We start from the raw sequence: 16240 nt of genomic DNA on the forward strand, positions 1-16240 counted from the left end.
TTTATAGGTTGTATAAATGAATGTGATAAAAGTTGTTCAACAATGTATTTGTTAACATTTATTTTGGAATAAAATCTATTTATGTTCCGAAAGTTTGTTTTCTTTCATGAATGTAACATGTTATTTTTATCAGTACATATTTACAGAGAATGTTCTGTCAGGTTTAGAATGTAGGGCATGACACTTGCTGTGTTTATCTTCAGTAGAACCGTAAGAGACACCAACTATAAATAAAGTGGGTTAATGTGCCAACTCTCATATGTGAGATTTTAGGTTTTAAGGGTTGTTCTTGGATATCATCCTTATCGGGGTAAGGAAAAAGTCAACCAAAGTTTACAAAAAAAAAAGCACCATGAGATTGAAAATGCTGTCAGTGACAATGAAAGTCTCTAACTTTTTGTATGTTATGTGTCAGAACGGACTTTCCCTCTACAAGTAAGTCCAATATCCCAGAAAACATCCTATAAGCTTCAAGAGTGAGTTTTATCAATCAGAACAAAAGATCAAAGATAACTGAAATAACATTTTACAGCAAGGTCATTGCCCCTAACTGTGTGAGTGTAAGTTTGTTTCTTACTTGGAGCGGTTGGTATTCCTGCGGGATAAGAGGCAGCTGGCCTCGTCGTCGGGGTCGTGTTGACGGCCATTGCCTGCCCACGTGCCGGCCGCAACGTCCAGCAGGCAGTTAAAAAATGAAGATCGCTGGTGGAACAAAGTCAAGCTAACACACAGCCTCTCGCTAATCCACAACCTTACACTAGATATGCTCCAATAACCTAGCAATACGGCACAACAGTGTACACACCTAGTATCAACGTCTCATTGAATAATCCACACTTCATGGAAAATCTACATAGATCAACATAGCCTCTGAATCTTACCCTTTCAATGCTTGCAAAACTGATGTTTGGTTTTTAATGGTCTAACGAATAAAAGACAATAGAAGGTTTCTCATCAATCTTTGCACGATTTAATATTTCCAAAGGGAAACAATATTGTTTTAAGTGAATCAAGTCTAACATGTGTGTTTACCTTTGTTTTACACAAAGTCTTATTAACTGTGGAAGAACTGTTACTTTTAAGATTTTAAATGGCCTGCTTTTCCGTCGGTAAACAACCTTTGAAACCAACAGTACAGATTACACAAATCAATACATTCCAAACAACACAACTGATCTAGATAAGGTTAGGTCTAGCACCTTTGGACCTAGAACCATGCCATGGACATATTGTTTATATATTGATTTTATAACAATATAATGAGACAAGAGTTGAATGGTGTTTTATTGTTGTGTTTGTGTCTTTGGGCTCTGAAGAGTCCCAAGTCAATTGGTGCTTGGTAATCTCCTAATGCTATTACTTGCCTTTCACTTTATCAGTACACATTCAAAACACTCTATATTCTATAATATTATTCTATTTTCTACTTATTACTAATCTGTGTTTACCATCTACAAAAGAAACACAGTCCTTTTAAATCTACGACTCTACACAAAACTACATTATCTACCACCATAAAACTACACTCCTGCACTCCTCTCACCTACCCCCTTACCCTGCTAATCTCTCATCAAAGAAGACAATAGGGAATGACCGTACCTTTTATACCTCTTTACAGAGCTGCAAATATATTAGATATAATAAATCTCCACTAATGTGTATAACAGTTCAATTGCCATAGAGTTGGTCATACAAGATTTGCTCATATAAAACACGTTTAAGCTACCTGAAAATGTCCTCATCGACTTAGATAGTATCAATGAAACAATGATAAATGCATCAATGTATTTGTATTTATTTATAGTTAGTAGGCAACTGATAACAGGGAAAAACTCTTCCTATTTCCGCATTACCACATCTCTGAAAAAGTTTGTCAAATACAACTCACTATTCATGGTCATTTAAAGTAAAAATCAATGGAAGACGTTTCAGAATCATATTTCCACTCATTGGACAGCAAAGTGAATTTTCATGCAAATATATCTTGAGTGTCGAAGAAATTTAAACAAATTTGAACTTATTCTAGAGAATGTAGCCGAAAGATTTTTGAAGAAAACGGTTAGTAATCATGCAATAGAACAGAGTGCAAAGCAAAAATACAGCAGCTTTACGTGCCTACATGCCCCCTACGCTATCTATACCAAGCACCTGGTTTGCCTAAGTCAAGGGAAAGATTAAATGCAAATGCTAAGTGAAAATAACTTATGCATTACGCTTTTGAGGCATCCAAAATTTGCAATAGCTTGCCAATATCAAACTGAATAAGTTATTCTCCCCTCAATTGAAAATAATTTGAGTCCACAAACAAAACATGTTACTGTTGTCCACCACGGTTTTGTTTTCTATCGATTGATGCTAATTATTATGACAGCTTGAAATATAGCCCAACCCTTTTCTTAGTCACAAAAACTATACCAAATCAAATTAAACTAGAAACTAAATTGTTTTAACATTTCAATACTAGATTTTGACCAGAACATTCGTCAGAAAAAACTATAAAAAAATTATACAAATACAAAAATAATTAAATATATAGCTAGAAAAAGAAATATTTTATTTTAATGGCAATTAATTAATCCTTATTCAGCTTGATACTGGTTTTACAATTCAAAATAAGATTGCTTCTTTCTCATACTAACAGTCGAAAGAAAATTCAACAAAATCGTCTACGAAAAAAGTATTTTTGTACGAGAAAGAAAGTCTATAAAAATAATACTACCGCCTCATTTGGAGGACTATGACCACCAAATCCCTGAAACCAAACAAATAAGTTATTGCCTTTTGAGGGGGCCGAGCTAGCCAATAGCCACTCCTTCCTTAGCCTGTTGAGCTTCCCAATAGATCTTGGGTATCTTGAGTGCATCTTCAAGTATCCTCTCTCAAGTGTATTGATGGCTTTACCACCTTATGTCATTATCTCCTTGTTAAACATTCACTTGTAAGACTCACACATATGTTTTGCTGTCTAGGATGCCTAACAATAAAATGTTCTACAGAAAGCCATATGAAACAAAGGAGATTCAGAATGGCATAGTAGAGTCTAAATAATTAAGTATATTTGGTGAATTCCAGTATTTTTTTTAGTTTCCTCGGTGGATTTAGCATAAGTTTCATTTAAGATATTATGTTTAATTCAAAAAAAACTTAAAAGAATGGTAGTACTTTTATTAAACTAAATTATTGGATATTATTTCAAAAATATTTATAGTGCCTTCTTCAACACTCAAAAATATTCAATTTAAATTGTCAAATTATTTATATTTTTAAAATAGTTTTAGTTAAGTTTTATCTTAATTATTCATAAAAAGAAATAGAAAACTATGGAGTGAAAATATTTGTTGATTTTTAGTATTGTAAGTAAGTAACAGTATTTTCACATTTACTAAAAGGTATTAAGTAAAAGGAATCGCTTGGATCGCCAGTAATAGCATCCATTACCCATTCTAAACCTCTGTAAAATAGATGGCAAAACAAATATAAATAGTATGTACAAACTCAATAACACTTATGTACAGTGTTGAAAACCAATTATAAGCATGTTAGGCTGAAACACCAAGCTTCCTGAATTCCGCCTTGAAATCAGTGTGTGGTGACATTAAATCAAATTCAATCAAACTCAATCAAACTCAGATAAAAAAACTGATCCATCAAATCATAACACACCAGTCAAACCCTTTCATATCTCTCACACAAGCAAAAATACAGTTCACAGCATTGATTCATCCCTGCTTTCAACCGGAAAAACTTTGATATAAAGAATTTTCTGGGGTAAAACTGTCAATTTGAATTTCAGACCAGTGTGACAATTTCACAAAACGCATGACAAGCAAAAAGCATGAAGTTTAGTCATAAGTGGTCTGTGTGATTGTTAAAACACTTTCTGAACACATATTCAAAATGAGATTAAAAAATTCATATTTTTATTCTATTTTAAAATTTTTGTAATTAATTATTTTATTTTTTATCTTTGGGGGAAAATGTGAAAGAAAAAAGATGTGACATTTTATACAGAAAGATACTACTCCCACAAATTATGCAGTCTCAGACAAAACATAGTTTACACAACAGTTCTGATTCATAAATGTCGATATTAGTTGAGCTGCATTTAAAAACTAACGAGGTAATATTTTTGTAACTCAGTTTTACTACCTTTGTACTGATCAAACCAATCAATATCCATCATAGAGTCAGTATTAACACAGACGTTGGGCTTGTTAAGTGTCATGTTAGTACAGAGACATGCAAAGGATGTTGATGTACATTTATGTATCTCAGCTACACACGGAGAACAACAGTGAATCCTACACATTAGTGCAGAGTTACCAACCGTCACCGGCCTCAGAAACTAATGAGAAGCTTTGGGTGAAACTATAACGTGTGCAGGTTTGCAATTTATTTACCGTACCCTTATTTCATGAAAACCCTCATCCAAAAAGATTTGTATAATGTTTTAAATCTGTTTGGAAGTCTTTTAAATACGAATATTGTAAAAAACATTGGGCTATTGCTATTATTGATTTATATTATATTATTTTACTTGATTTTTTTTTTTTTTTTGGAGCGAGCTGGCGTAGTGGTTAGAGCCCGGGACTTCAGTCCCTGAGGTCCCGGGTTCGATCCCCGCCAAGTCACCAATGGATTTTATCTAAGTGATAATGCCGCAACCCCTAGGTCTAGCCTGAAGTAATGTGAAAAACAATCCCAAGCTCGTGCCTAGCGTCCTTAGGACAAAAAAAAAATCTAATTGATTTTGCCGCTCCAGAGTAATCAATCTCAAATTATTCATTTACTATTTTGTGCAATTTATCATAGTTATTATTTTATGAATTATCAACAAACAAAAATCGTTTTTAAAAAAGATGCAAAAAAACAAGAATCAGATTTTCTAAATTCAAATCACAATTATGTTACTTTAATTTACAAAAACCTGTGGTATTAGCAATTTTTATGATAGTATCTAAGCGCCTTAATAAAAGCGTAGGTATTACATAATTAATTATTTTGATGGATCTTATCTCATTAAGTTTTTTCTGGAAACTCAAGGATTCTTCGTAGAAGATATTTTTAAAAGCTTGACAGGCTCTTATAACATTGCATTTACCAGTCCACATAGGCCTTGGGCCTGTGTGAGTGGAACTAGATACCAAGGGCCTGTACAGTACAAGAGAGACTCGCCAACCGAACTGAAATTTAATGGCACCAAGATTCCGACCAACAACGTTGCTGCAATAGATTCATCGTCCAACCCTATAGACTGAGCCACCGACCTCTCAATTGTGTAGTCTGCCAGTGACGGAGGTATACACTCTGCAACACCGACCTAGTCTAGCCTTGTGTCATTCATGCAAACTGTGCAACACCCTCTCCTCAATGTGAACGTTACGTAACCTCTATCTAGATCTGCTAATCAGTCTCTCACTATGCTAGGTTTGTACATAAACTCCTTGTAATGGTCTTCTTCCATTATTCAATGACTAAGGATATGGTTAAAATGTAATAAAAAAAGTGTTAGGAATAGTGATACCCAAATACAGAGGATTCACTAGTAAAATGGCCATTTTGAGATTTAGTTTTCTTACATTGTGTAAATAAATGGTAAATAGCCATAACTAATTTATAAAATTAAAAATTCCAAAACCTTAAAAAACATAACTTGTACAATGTTGTGGTTTGTTTCTTAATTTTAAAGAATTTAAATTCAAGTAAACTATTTGACGTTTTGCTTCAATGTTCTATTTACAGAAGATTAAACTTGTGTCTAAATTATCGTAACACAACTAATATTCATTAGTAAAATTATATCAAAGCAAAATATAGTTATAAAATAATTCAAGGTACTTCATATTGCTGTAGAAAAATTAATTCAATAACTTTGTTATATATTAGATAAGCAATCCTACCACTTTTAAATAAGTTTAATTAAACTTTGTTTAGTCACTTATCTAATTTTTTTAAATATTTTAAATAGATTTGTTATGAAAAACCAATTCAATTTTCTACAAAACATTTTTTACAGTTGTAAAAAAAACATAAAAACAAATACAAATAAATAAGTAGGTTTACAAATATCATTACTCTCGCCAACCCACCCTTGTAAACAGGGGTCTCAATCCCGGGCCTTCAATCCAATCCTGGGATTTCGGGATTCGTCTCAGCCGATCCCGGGATTATATGATATGATTTTTAACTTTTTAGCCATTTTAAATGAGCGAGAAGTCCCATTGTTGAGTACTTTAATGTTTTAAACTGGCCTTACCAGTATACACACGCAATTACACTGCGAAATGTTTCCGTTTTCTAAGTTAATAAATATTACCACGCGGAACTTTCATCGCCCGTATTTTTTTTTGACAGTGTATAAATGTTGATATGTCACTCTAAAATGTAATGAATACATTTTTAAAAAAATCACGAGCAACCGCACTCGCACGTAGCCTATATGTCACGCTAATAGATAGATTAAAGATAGCTAAGAGAAAAAGATAAAATGGGAAGAATCACAAGTATCGGCGTAAAAATGTTATTTTGACTGACAGCAATAAAACAATATAAGATACTGTAAAACAATAAACCATCTGCTTATGTAGTAGCGAGTGTATGAAAAACGTAATTTTAGATTGTAAGAAATTTACTCACCACACTAATAACCAAATATGAAGATAAAGTTATAGACCCTAAATATAAGCAATCTTAATAATGAGATTATAATCATGTGTTTATTTTATAGTTATATTTTATGGCTTCAATGAAAATAATACTTAAATTTCCGATTGCAATGTTATGTTTGCTACACGAATTGCATTGTTTGCGTTTAATCTCAAAAGTAAAACTCAAAATAACTTGTAGGCCTACTGTAATTAAGTTCTAACTAATGTAAAAACATTTACAGAAAGTTAATCCTAATCGTCTAAAAACAGAAACATATATTTAGGCCTACATTCGTTCGCCTATTGAGTTTAATGATAAATAAATTTTACAATCAAAAAGATCATTACTTATACCATTTCATAAGATCATCCTAAAAATAAAGAGTATATGTGTTCAAAGTGTTATTGGACTATTTTTATTAGTTTTCCGTAAGTAAAAGACCTCAAATTCACAAAAAAATTAATATTAACATAGGTTTTTCAATCCCGTTAATCCCGGGATTAAAAGTCACCAATCCCGGGATTTCTAGGTATCAAAAATTGGCCGGGATCCCGGGATTGAGACCCCTGCTTGTAAATTTATAGTGATCAGTTAAGCTTATCTCTGATATATTTGTATCTTACTGTCAGCAGGCAAGCCTACTTTATAACCTTATAGCTGTAAAACAGCTTTTCACTTTTCAAATGTGATCTTACATATTGTATTTTATTGGGAAGAAATAGATTAGCTTTACTCATGAAGAACATAAAAATAAATCTTGATAATAGAAATACAAAAGGACTGATTGGTTATTGATTATTGTTTTAGATTCACTATTAAATCAATTTCAACCACTTAATTGAACTAGAATGTATAATTAATGACTTCATTTTTTTTCAAATTTAGAATATAAAGTGAAGTTGAAAGCTTAAATTTTAATCGGAAGATAAAATATCACGGGGACTTTCAAACTTAAAACTGTCTTGAATATTTTTGTAATGTAAAATAGTATTGTAATGTAGAATAGTGAATAACCGGTACTGCATGTACCAACATGATTGATCTGTTGCAGAAAAAATACAGCTGGAGCAATGTCACTCACCGGGGGCCCTGACGACTCTAGCTGTCCAAACCTGGTGGATCTCCAGCTCTCTAGGATCAGAAGACCTCCGTAGATCTTGCCTACTGTCAACTTGTCCTTTCCCAGCTCTGGAAACATACAAATTACAGTTAAAACTAACTATAAATACAGGTAGACATTAGAAAAAAAATGAGTAGAAAGATTACGATGAAAGAGAAAGACATTCAGAAATAACAGTATGAAGGAGATGGACGTACAGAAAGAACATGATAAAAGAAAGGGTTGAACAGAAAGAAGAGGATGAAGGAAGGAGGGTTGTATAGAAATCGCTGGATAAATAAGAGAGATGTAAAGAAATTACAGAATGAAGGAGTGGGGTGTACTAAAACCACAGGATGAAAAGGAGACCTACAGAAAGAGCAGGACAGAGGAGACGGGTGAACTAAATCCAATGGATGAAAAGGAGGTACGTAAAGAAAGAGAACGGAAAAGAAAGAGCAGACATGAAAGAGCAGGATGATGGACGGAAATCAATAAGGGGAAGATCTGAAGAGAGGAGACAAGAGACAAGCTGTCAACTAGAGTTTGATGGTGTTATGTCAATGTCAATGGTTGTTTTAACTCTCATACACTAATTATTGAACAAATTCCCACTAATAGGACCTTTCCACTTAACCGTAATCGTATTTCTGTTACAATGGCCTTAAAGTCAATGTAGAAATTATGAATTCTATAGTAAAACATTAATTCAAACAATTTAAATTTGTATCCATACTGATAACATAATCTGTTAACTATTTATCCATTGTGATGCAATATCTCTTTCAGTTTTCATAGTAAATATTTATAAAGAAAATTCCTTCCTTTTTGGAAATCAGAAGCTTGTCTGAGTAAAAACGTAATATATTTGTTCAAAAACCACTTATAAAACAGAAGCAAATATACAGGGTGATTGATATAATGTGCCAGCCATTTTATTCGAAAACTATAAGAGATATCAAAAAAATTTAAATCGTAAGTGCCTTGGATTTTTTATTTAAAAAATTGTAGTCAGGTCGAAAAAATATTTTAGCCGCCATTTTTCCAAATTTTTTTTATAAACCTAACCGTTTCAAAGATAATAATGGTTAAAGTTTTGAAATTTCTGCATGAGAAAGAGTTTCGATAAAGGCCTAAGCAAGCATGCCAGCTGTTTTATACGAAAACTATTTGAAATTTAACAACTTTAACCATTATTATCTTTGAAACGGTTAGGTTTATGGAAAAAATCACAAGAATAAATCGTCTTAAAATTACATTTCCTACCGGAATACATCATAAAATACAGGGTGTTCCGTAAGAAAAATCTAAGTTGGCGGCTATAATGGAAAAATTACGGCTAAAATAATTTTTTCGACTTGACTACAGTTTTTTAAATAAAATATCCAAGGCACACCATTTAACTTTTTTTGATATCTCTTATGGTTTTCGAATAAAACGGCTGGCACACTTATATCAATCACCCTGTATGCAAAAACAGCACCAAACAAACAGGTTGTGACTTGTTTTTTAAGTGGGGAAGGAAAGGACTAAGTAGCAAGTGTGTGAATCATATATAGGTTGTCAATCAAACCAATTGAAGATAAACCAAACCGATACAAATTTTTACCTTTTGAAAAAATTCAATCCTGAATTTCATATTATTAATACAGAGAAGTAAATCAGTGAAGTATTGCAGTAATATAAAATATGGATGGTTTATTCAAAACATATTCTTAAACATTTGTCTTTGTAAATGATGTAATGGTGAGCTTACCTTCATTTTTGGGTATTAAAAGATCTAAAATTTTCTTTGCTTGAAGGGGCCAAATTTGTTTGATCGTATCCCGCAACTCTTCATCTGCCTGGTCCATCTCTTCGGCTGCAAAAATATTTTTATGATGATATATAAAAATTATTTTATTACTATAAAAAGGGATATCTCTAGCTTCTGTTTTACCTGTTGAACATAGTCCTTCAAGCCTTCAAAGAGAAATACCTAGAAACACCATAGTAAGAAATAAACTGCCACAAACAGATTGAGCCCTCTGGGCATAATAAACTCAGCACAATTCTGATGAAGGTTATAAGGTCTGAAGAGTACATGATTTTTTGGTGGGTAGTCTTAAGCCCATAGGAGTCTCACACTACTGGCTAGCCACCTGTGTGCATAACAACAATAACCCGTTTTTTTTTTACCATTGATAATTTTAAATTATGGAAATAGAGTCATACCACAACATAAAATTAAAACTTAAATAAAATCATCTTACCACTTCTCATTTTGATGCTGAGATTTTCCCGGATGAGAGCAAAGAGCGTCGTGGTGAAGTTGACCTTGCCGTCATCGTCCAAGGGCATGTTCATCCTTATCAACTTTTTATAAGCTAAGCGGTTAGGGCACTTGTTACCGAATCCCAGAGGTGGATCAATATTTTTCAACATATCATACATTTCTGTGTAGTGAATTTTACCCCTGCAAGAGAAGAAGCTTGGTAAACTATATATGTGAGAAAAAAATTTGACAAAGGGATAATATTAAAAGGACTATGTATTTTATATTTAAGTGAATTGTAATCAATGTTCATCTATTTATAATAAGAATTATTAAAGTATATACAATCCAATTTATAGGAAACTTTAGTAGGGTGAAAAAAACATACAAGCAGCTCTGCAGATTTAAACAAAGCTATGAGAATGAGACTGACTCACATATAGAATTTTTGATTATTATGGTTTTCTTTAATGTATCAAAGGTTCTATCTATTACATGACTTTCCATGTACTTGTTACAAAATTGAGGTGGAAGATAGATTTATTGTCTAACTATGGCAAAAATAACATCAAACTATAGAATTAATGAGCTCTGTCTGATTGCTGAAGATATTTTACTTAATCAAATGGAAAAAATACTTTGTGAAAAATAAAAATACCTACAATGTAGCATCAACACAAAATTGACTAATACTTACGTAGCGTTTGGATCATATTCTGCCCATATTCTTACAAATTCATCTAAATGATGTGCTCCTAATATAGAAGAATCTCTGGTTAAATAATCAAAATTATCCATGATGACAGCAACGAACAAGTTCAGCATCTGTAAAATAGAAAACAGTATACAATTATTAACATCAACTGGCAATGTCTATATCTGTGTCTGTTAGGATTTCAAATTGCAGTAATCAATTTAAGACACTATTTAAGAAAAAAATCATTGCTTATGGGATGCAAAACCAAGTGTCAGATTATCGAGTACCAACTGCATTAATCGTACACTATTTCTGTTTAAGAGCTGAAATTTATTTGAATTTGGTTATTATGAACACTTATACCATGCTTGTTTTGCTGAAGATCTGAAGTCGACAAAGTGGTGTAATTGATGCTAGTGAAATACTTAAAGCATACAATTCTGTAGACTGTGGAAATCCTAGACTATTGATAGAGTAAGACATCCCATTCCCACGTTGAAGCTGTGGCAGGTTTCAGGATAAAAAGTAATTGATAAAGTAAATAAAGTAATTGAATTAAACCTCCAACCAAGTATGCTGTTGTCAATTACTGATTTCTGGTTTGTAAACAAAGTGATAAACCAAGCCAAACTGAAATGACAATTTACTGTAGCATCTCTTCAGTCTTCATATCTCACAAATCACAAAAAAAAAAAAAAACTATGGGAAGAAACAGAATTATTACATTAGCTTGCTCTACAAGTTGCTCATTCATCTATGGAAATACTTACGAGAAATGAACAAAAGAAGATGAACGAGACGAAGTAAGCGTAAGCGAGGTTTGATCCGCATTCATTTTCCGCCTTGGAGGCCTGTACATCGCACGCTCGCCCCTTGATACAGGACAGCATGATCGAAGGCCAGGCCTCCCCCGTCGCACACCTGGTACATAAGAAAACCATCAGCTGCGGCCTCAAACTGTTAGGCATAGTAGTTCAGTACCAGTAAATCAATGGGTTGTATGAAAAAAGGCTTTATAGAGACAAGTTATTGTAAATAAGCATATTACTTTGCATTTCAGAACAATGTTGTTGTCCCAGATGTTGAATCCTTAATTACTAGTAAATTACGAATTGGTTAAGTTCAGTTCAATGGTCAAAAGTCAACCACAGTTTTCTTTCACAACCAAAAATGCAAATACGAAGAGTTTTAGTGATGGTAGGGCGTACATTATGCTAAAAATTTACACAAAAATGCATCTAGTACCAGTAAAATGGCTTAAATACCTACAATAGTATAATCCTTGTTTTCTCAAGTGCCAACTAATTTTGGTTCTTCCGTTTAACCATCTTGAGGTCTACAAGGAGCCAAAAACAATTACTTCATTTCCCTTCAAATGAAGTGATTGTTTTCGATTCCTTTTAGGTCTGGATAAGGTTCAACCTTAGAACCAAAACTACAGCAACCATGGATTACTTTATGCAGGTATTCAAACAACATTTTGATTCAAAACCGTAATCCGAAGGTTAAACAGCTTTCTTGAAAAAATACTGTTTGTAGATGATTATTGATTATTGAATTGATTTTGCAATGCATCGAAGCTTTAAGCTTAACAAATGTTGTATATGACATTAATACTTACATTTCCAAAGTTGTTAGTAAATTTATAAGCAGTAGAAAAAGTTGAGAATTTTAAAGCTAAATCTAGTATGAAGAAAAATAGTTTAAAGAGTTGTAATATACTATAAAGCAAATTGTAGAATTTGAATTTAAGAGAAGTTTTAGAAAATATAAAACAAAATTATAAAATGGCTATAATTCTAATTTATCCGCTAATTTAATTTCTATTTCTATTACACACCCAACAATACATGAACGTCCACCCTAAAATCTAAAACAAAACCCTACTACTTCAGGGATTCAATACAAAAGTGCAATTCTACCTCTTCCAACTAAATCTCACTATAAGTAAACGGTAATTTGCAATCAATCGTATGCCTATGTACACTTTTTATCATGTTAAGGTACTGTATTTTATATATGTGTAACTGAACAATTTATGTATGTTAATCCTACTAACTGACCACAGATCAATAAAACTAAACACAACTTTGCTAGATTTCAAAAAATTATTGCTATTTTTCATTAAATAATTGATTATATTATGATGTTTTCTAAACCAAGTCAAGGTTAGATAGTTAAAATAAAATACAATGTTTTTGTTCATTTAAAAAATATCTAATTACCAAAACTAAAATGCACCCCCTGGTTGAACCCTGAATATCATCCTAAAATTAAAAGATGAAAAAAATGATCAGTGTGTAAAACAGCTCATGTGTTCCTTAGGACAAGTATGTACAATACAATGATGTTATTAGTTACATTGATACACACATTGCAACATTCCTCTATTGCAAGACATGTTAACGGTTTTGTTCCATGCAGTTGAGATCTACTTTAATAACTGACCAGAAAAACAGGGGCTTTAATGATGTGAACAAATAACTTTTCAGGAAACTCAGAAAAGTTCACTTATAGACAGAGTTTTGGAATATAAGTTTACAGAAGTTGATATAGATCATTGTCTACAAAATGTGTACTAAGAGAATGATTACTAAGAGATAAGGTATAAGGGCTTTATACTGTGCCTGTTTCATTAGGAAGGACCTTTTCTTCAACGATTTATTAGGATTTTAGAATTTTTCCTCCTAGTTTGGTAAGGTGTATTTAGATTAAATTATATGAATAGTTTTTCTACTACAGTATTCAGTCACCCATAACCTGATCAGCTTTTATGTAATTTATTAGTTTTTCATACATATTTTATAGTTTGAAAGAACCAAGATAAAATTGTGTTACAACGCAAATAGAAGTAAATTTAACTAAAGAGTGACAAAAACATATTTATTGGCAACGGATCTATTAAGTGTAATTTCATTGAGACTATTTAGTGTCCATTCGCAATAACCTATCGTGTTGCGCTAGTGTAAATGTGCAAAAATTCTATTAGACTATTATATTAAAAAAATTAAAACATTCACAAATGGTGAGTGTCAACACCGTCTGTGACTTGTTCATGCCGTATTCTAGTTAATAATCGATTATAGAGTGTAAAAGTGCGAAAAGTGTACTGAATATGTTCTGAATTACCTGAATAGCAGCATGAGACCTTGGACAAAACTGCGGAAGTTGTTGTGTCGGTTTATGGACGCGTCAGGCTGTAGAGCTATGTTACCAAACACCTGGGCACATACAGGGAGGGAGCTACAGTATACACCCTACATGAGCGCATACAACTTCCAAGACATACATACAGGGTCGTATCATACAAGGGGGCCTCGAACAGGGATATGTTCTGACATCCGACTATCTACGTCGGTTACAGATATCAGGACAAATCCCTCAAGTTCTGATGATGATGATGGTGGTGAAAGTCAATATTGGGATGGTTGAAAAAATAATGGTGCATAAAAAGAGTTTTGAGCCTGAATTTTTATCCAACCGTGTTAGTTTTTGTTTAAAAGAAACTTGTGTTATTATTTGTAGCTTTTTTTAAGCCACAAAAAAACAGTTTGGGAACACTTTTTTACTCCTTATTTCCGCACTGATTTAACTAAGCAAAAAACCAAGTTAGGCTTGTTGGGTTTGTTTGTTGAGGTTTTTACCAAAGCAATCTCGACACCTAAAAACATTCACCCAAGGCATCGGTCCCAGCCTAGGTCCTATACATTTTAGATGGTGAAATATTTTATACGAATGAGAATTAGTAATTACAGTTTCCATCTAACAGTCCCCACCTTTTTCACTCTAGTTAATTTTTCAACATTAATGATTAAAATAAGTCTTTTTTGTAATTTTTGTTATTGGAGAGTTTGAAACTCTAATGTTTACATTTGGGTGGGCTTGGTTCTGTCGCTTGAAGAACCTACTGCACAAATTATGAGAGTTTAATTTGGAAGAATGATTTAAAGTTATTCTCGATCACAAATTTACATGGGACTAAAAATTTTTATCCAAATCTAAAAAAAACATTTTCAACCTCACCACGTACTAACTTCCGAAATTTGTAAGTAAGTTAAAAATCAGACATATTATATTTCCAAAATCCAAATACACGTTTAGACCTAAGTTCACAGGATCCAACTTTAAGGAATGAATGCTAATGAAATGTTTTACCAATGAGCAAGAAACCAACAGGTATTAAACAACAAGTTTCACAAACCACAACTCTGAAACACCAACATTTACCACGAGTACTTCAAACCACCACAAGGTTCAACAGTGTTACATATATGTAGAACAAAAGGTCAAGGTTATATACACTTGGGTCCTACTTGGAAGTTGTACACTATGAGTACATTACAGTTATCTACACTACAATAGACCTACACGAGCCTCTATACACGACAAAACAGGCACGACGGGTTCCTTGGGGCTACCTCCTCGTTAAGCCTGCGAGTTGTTCTGTTCTCACTTGTGTAAGTCTCTGACAGAATATAAACATGACTTTGCTTGAGCCAACAATGTAAAAGAGGACAAATTGTGAGAGGTTAATATATCAGCTGTTGAAAATAATTTCAACCAAAAAGGTTGTCTCCAGTAATGAGAAAAAGTTTTTGCTACGAGAATCGACTTATATTTTTATTATCGTGGTATATTTTTCATTTAAATAAAATGTGTTATCTGACTCTTTTTATCATCTATTTGCTTGTCCGAATTTGACTTTAGGCCTGTGTGTGGAACCTATCAAGCAGGTACAGCAAAAAAACTGTATTTATTTTGCGAAATGCAAACCTGAACATCACTACAATGACAATGCTTGTAGTTTGTCGCTCCCAACTAAGCCACCAATTCACCAAAGGTAAGATGTTACTCAGTTTTAATATGTGTTCAGAAATGTCAAGTTATTTCAGAAATAAGGTCTAAGAGTAAAAGGGGCTTTTTTGTAAGTGAGTACAATTCAAATATAGTTTAAGAATATGCAGCCTAAATAAGTAAGACAAGATTTGAGGATTAAGATGAATTTATCTCAACAATAATCTTTGAAAATGAATATTATGTGAAAAACATTTAGAGGACGGAATTTGAACAACCAAGTGATAATTGGTAGGTTTTCTGGACAAGTAAGCTCAAACAAAGTCAGTTTAGGATACATGAAAACCACATCCAAAGCAAGAACAGAACATCCGCAGGAGCCCGAGACCTCCAGGTCTACCAACCGCACTCACCGGAAGAGCAGCAAAAGTGCGGCGAAGAACGTCTGAAAGTTGTTGTGCCGATTGATTGATTGCTCAGGTATAAACTTCATGTTGCCAAACACCTTGAAAGACATGACAGATCCCTAAAGCTATTCTGAGCTTTGTTTTATTTCTGCTACAACCACATACATTCATCTCTCATATTCACTAATGCAGTCTCACTCACAATCGCTTCAATCGACATGCGTCAAAACTGTGCCAATATTTCATGACTATGTTGATGGCTAAGACTTTGCAAAGTCATACGTGTGTCAAAGAGGGTTGTCCGTGAATTAAGGTTTCCAACGAGTGACAGTTCTTGACCA

At 33.0% G+C, this 16240-nt stretch overlaps 1 protein-coding gene across 7 annotated transcripts in view; it reads right to left on the reverse strand.

Annotated features, from left to right (window-relative positions):
* The window catches only part of LOC128991937 (voltage-dependent calcium channel type A subunit alpha-1-like), a 392598-nt gene that overhangs the window by 14257 nt on the left and 362101 nt on the right, over positions 1–16240 (reverse strand). For all 7 annotated transcript variants that reach the window (XM_054415233.1, XM_054415232.1, XM_054415230.1 and 4 more), the window contains 7 exons: positions 13828–13919; positions 11469–11619; positions 10699–10826; positions 10000–10202; positions 9504–9608; positions 7730–7836; positions 2720–2752 (listed from right to left, as the gene is read on the reverse strand). In XM_054415233.1, the coding sequence (XP_054271208.1) occupies positions 2720–2752; positions 7730–7836; positions 9504–9608; positions 10000–10202; positions 10699–10826; positions 11469–11619; positions 13828–13919 (819 nt within the window). The remainder of the gene's footprint in view (positions 1–2719; positions 2753–7729; positions 7837–9503; positions 9609–9999; positions 10203–10698; positions 10827–11468; positions 11620–13827; positions 13920–16240) is intronic.

Source organism: Macrosteles quadrilineatus, unplaced genomic scaffold (assembly GCF_028750875.1).
Source record: "Macrosteles quadrilineatus isolate MER2022 unplaced genomic scaffold, UCM_ALF_1.0 Scaffold_4__1_contigs__length_99947679, whole genome shotgun sequence".
NCBI classification, from domain to species: Eukaryota; Metazoa; Arthropoda; class Insecta; order Hemiptera; family Cicadellidae; genus Macrosteles; species Macrosteles quadrilineatus.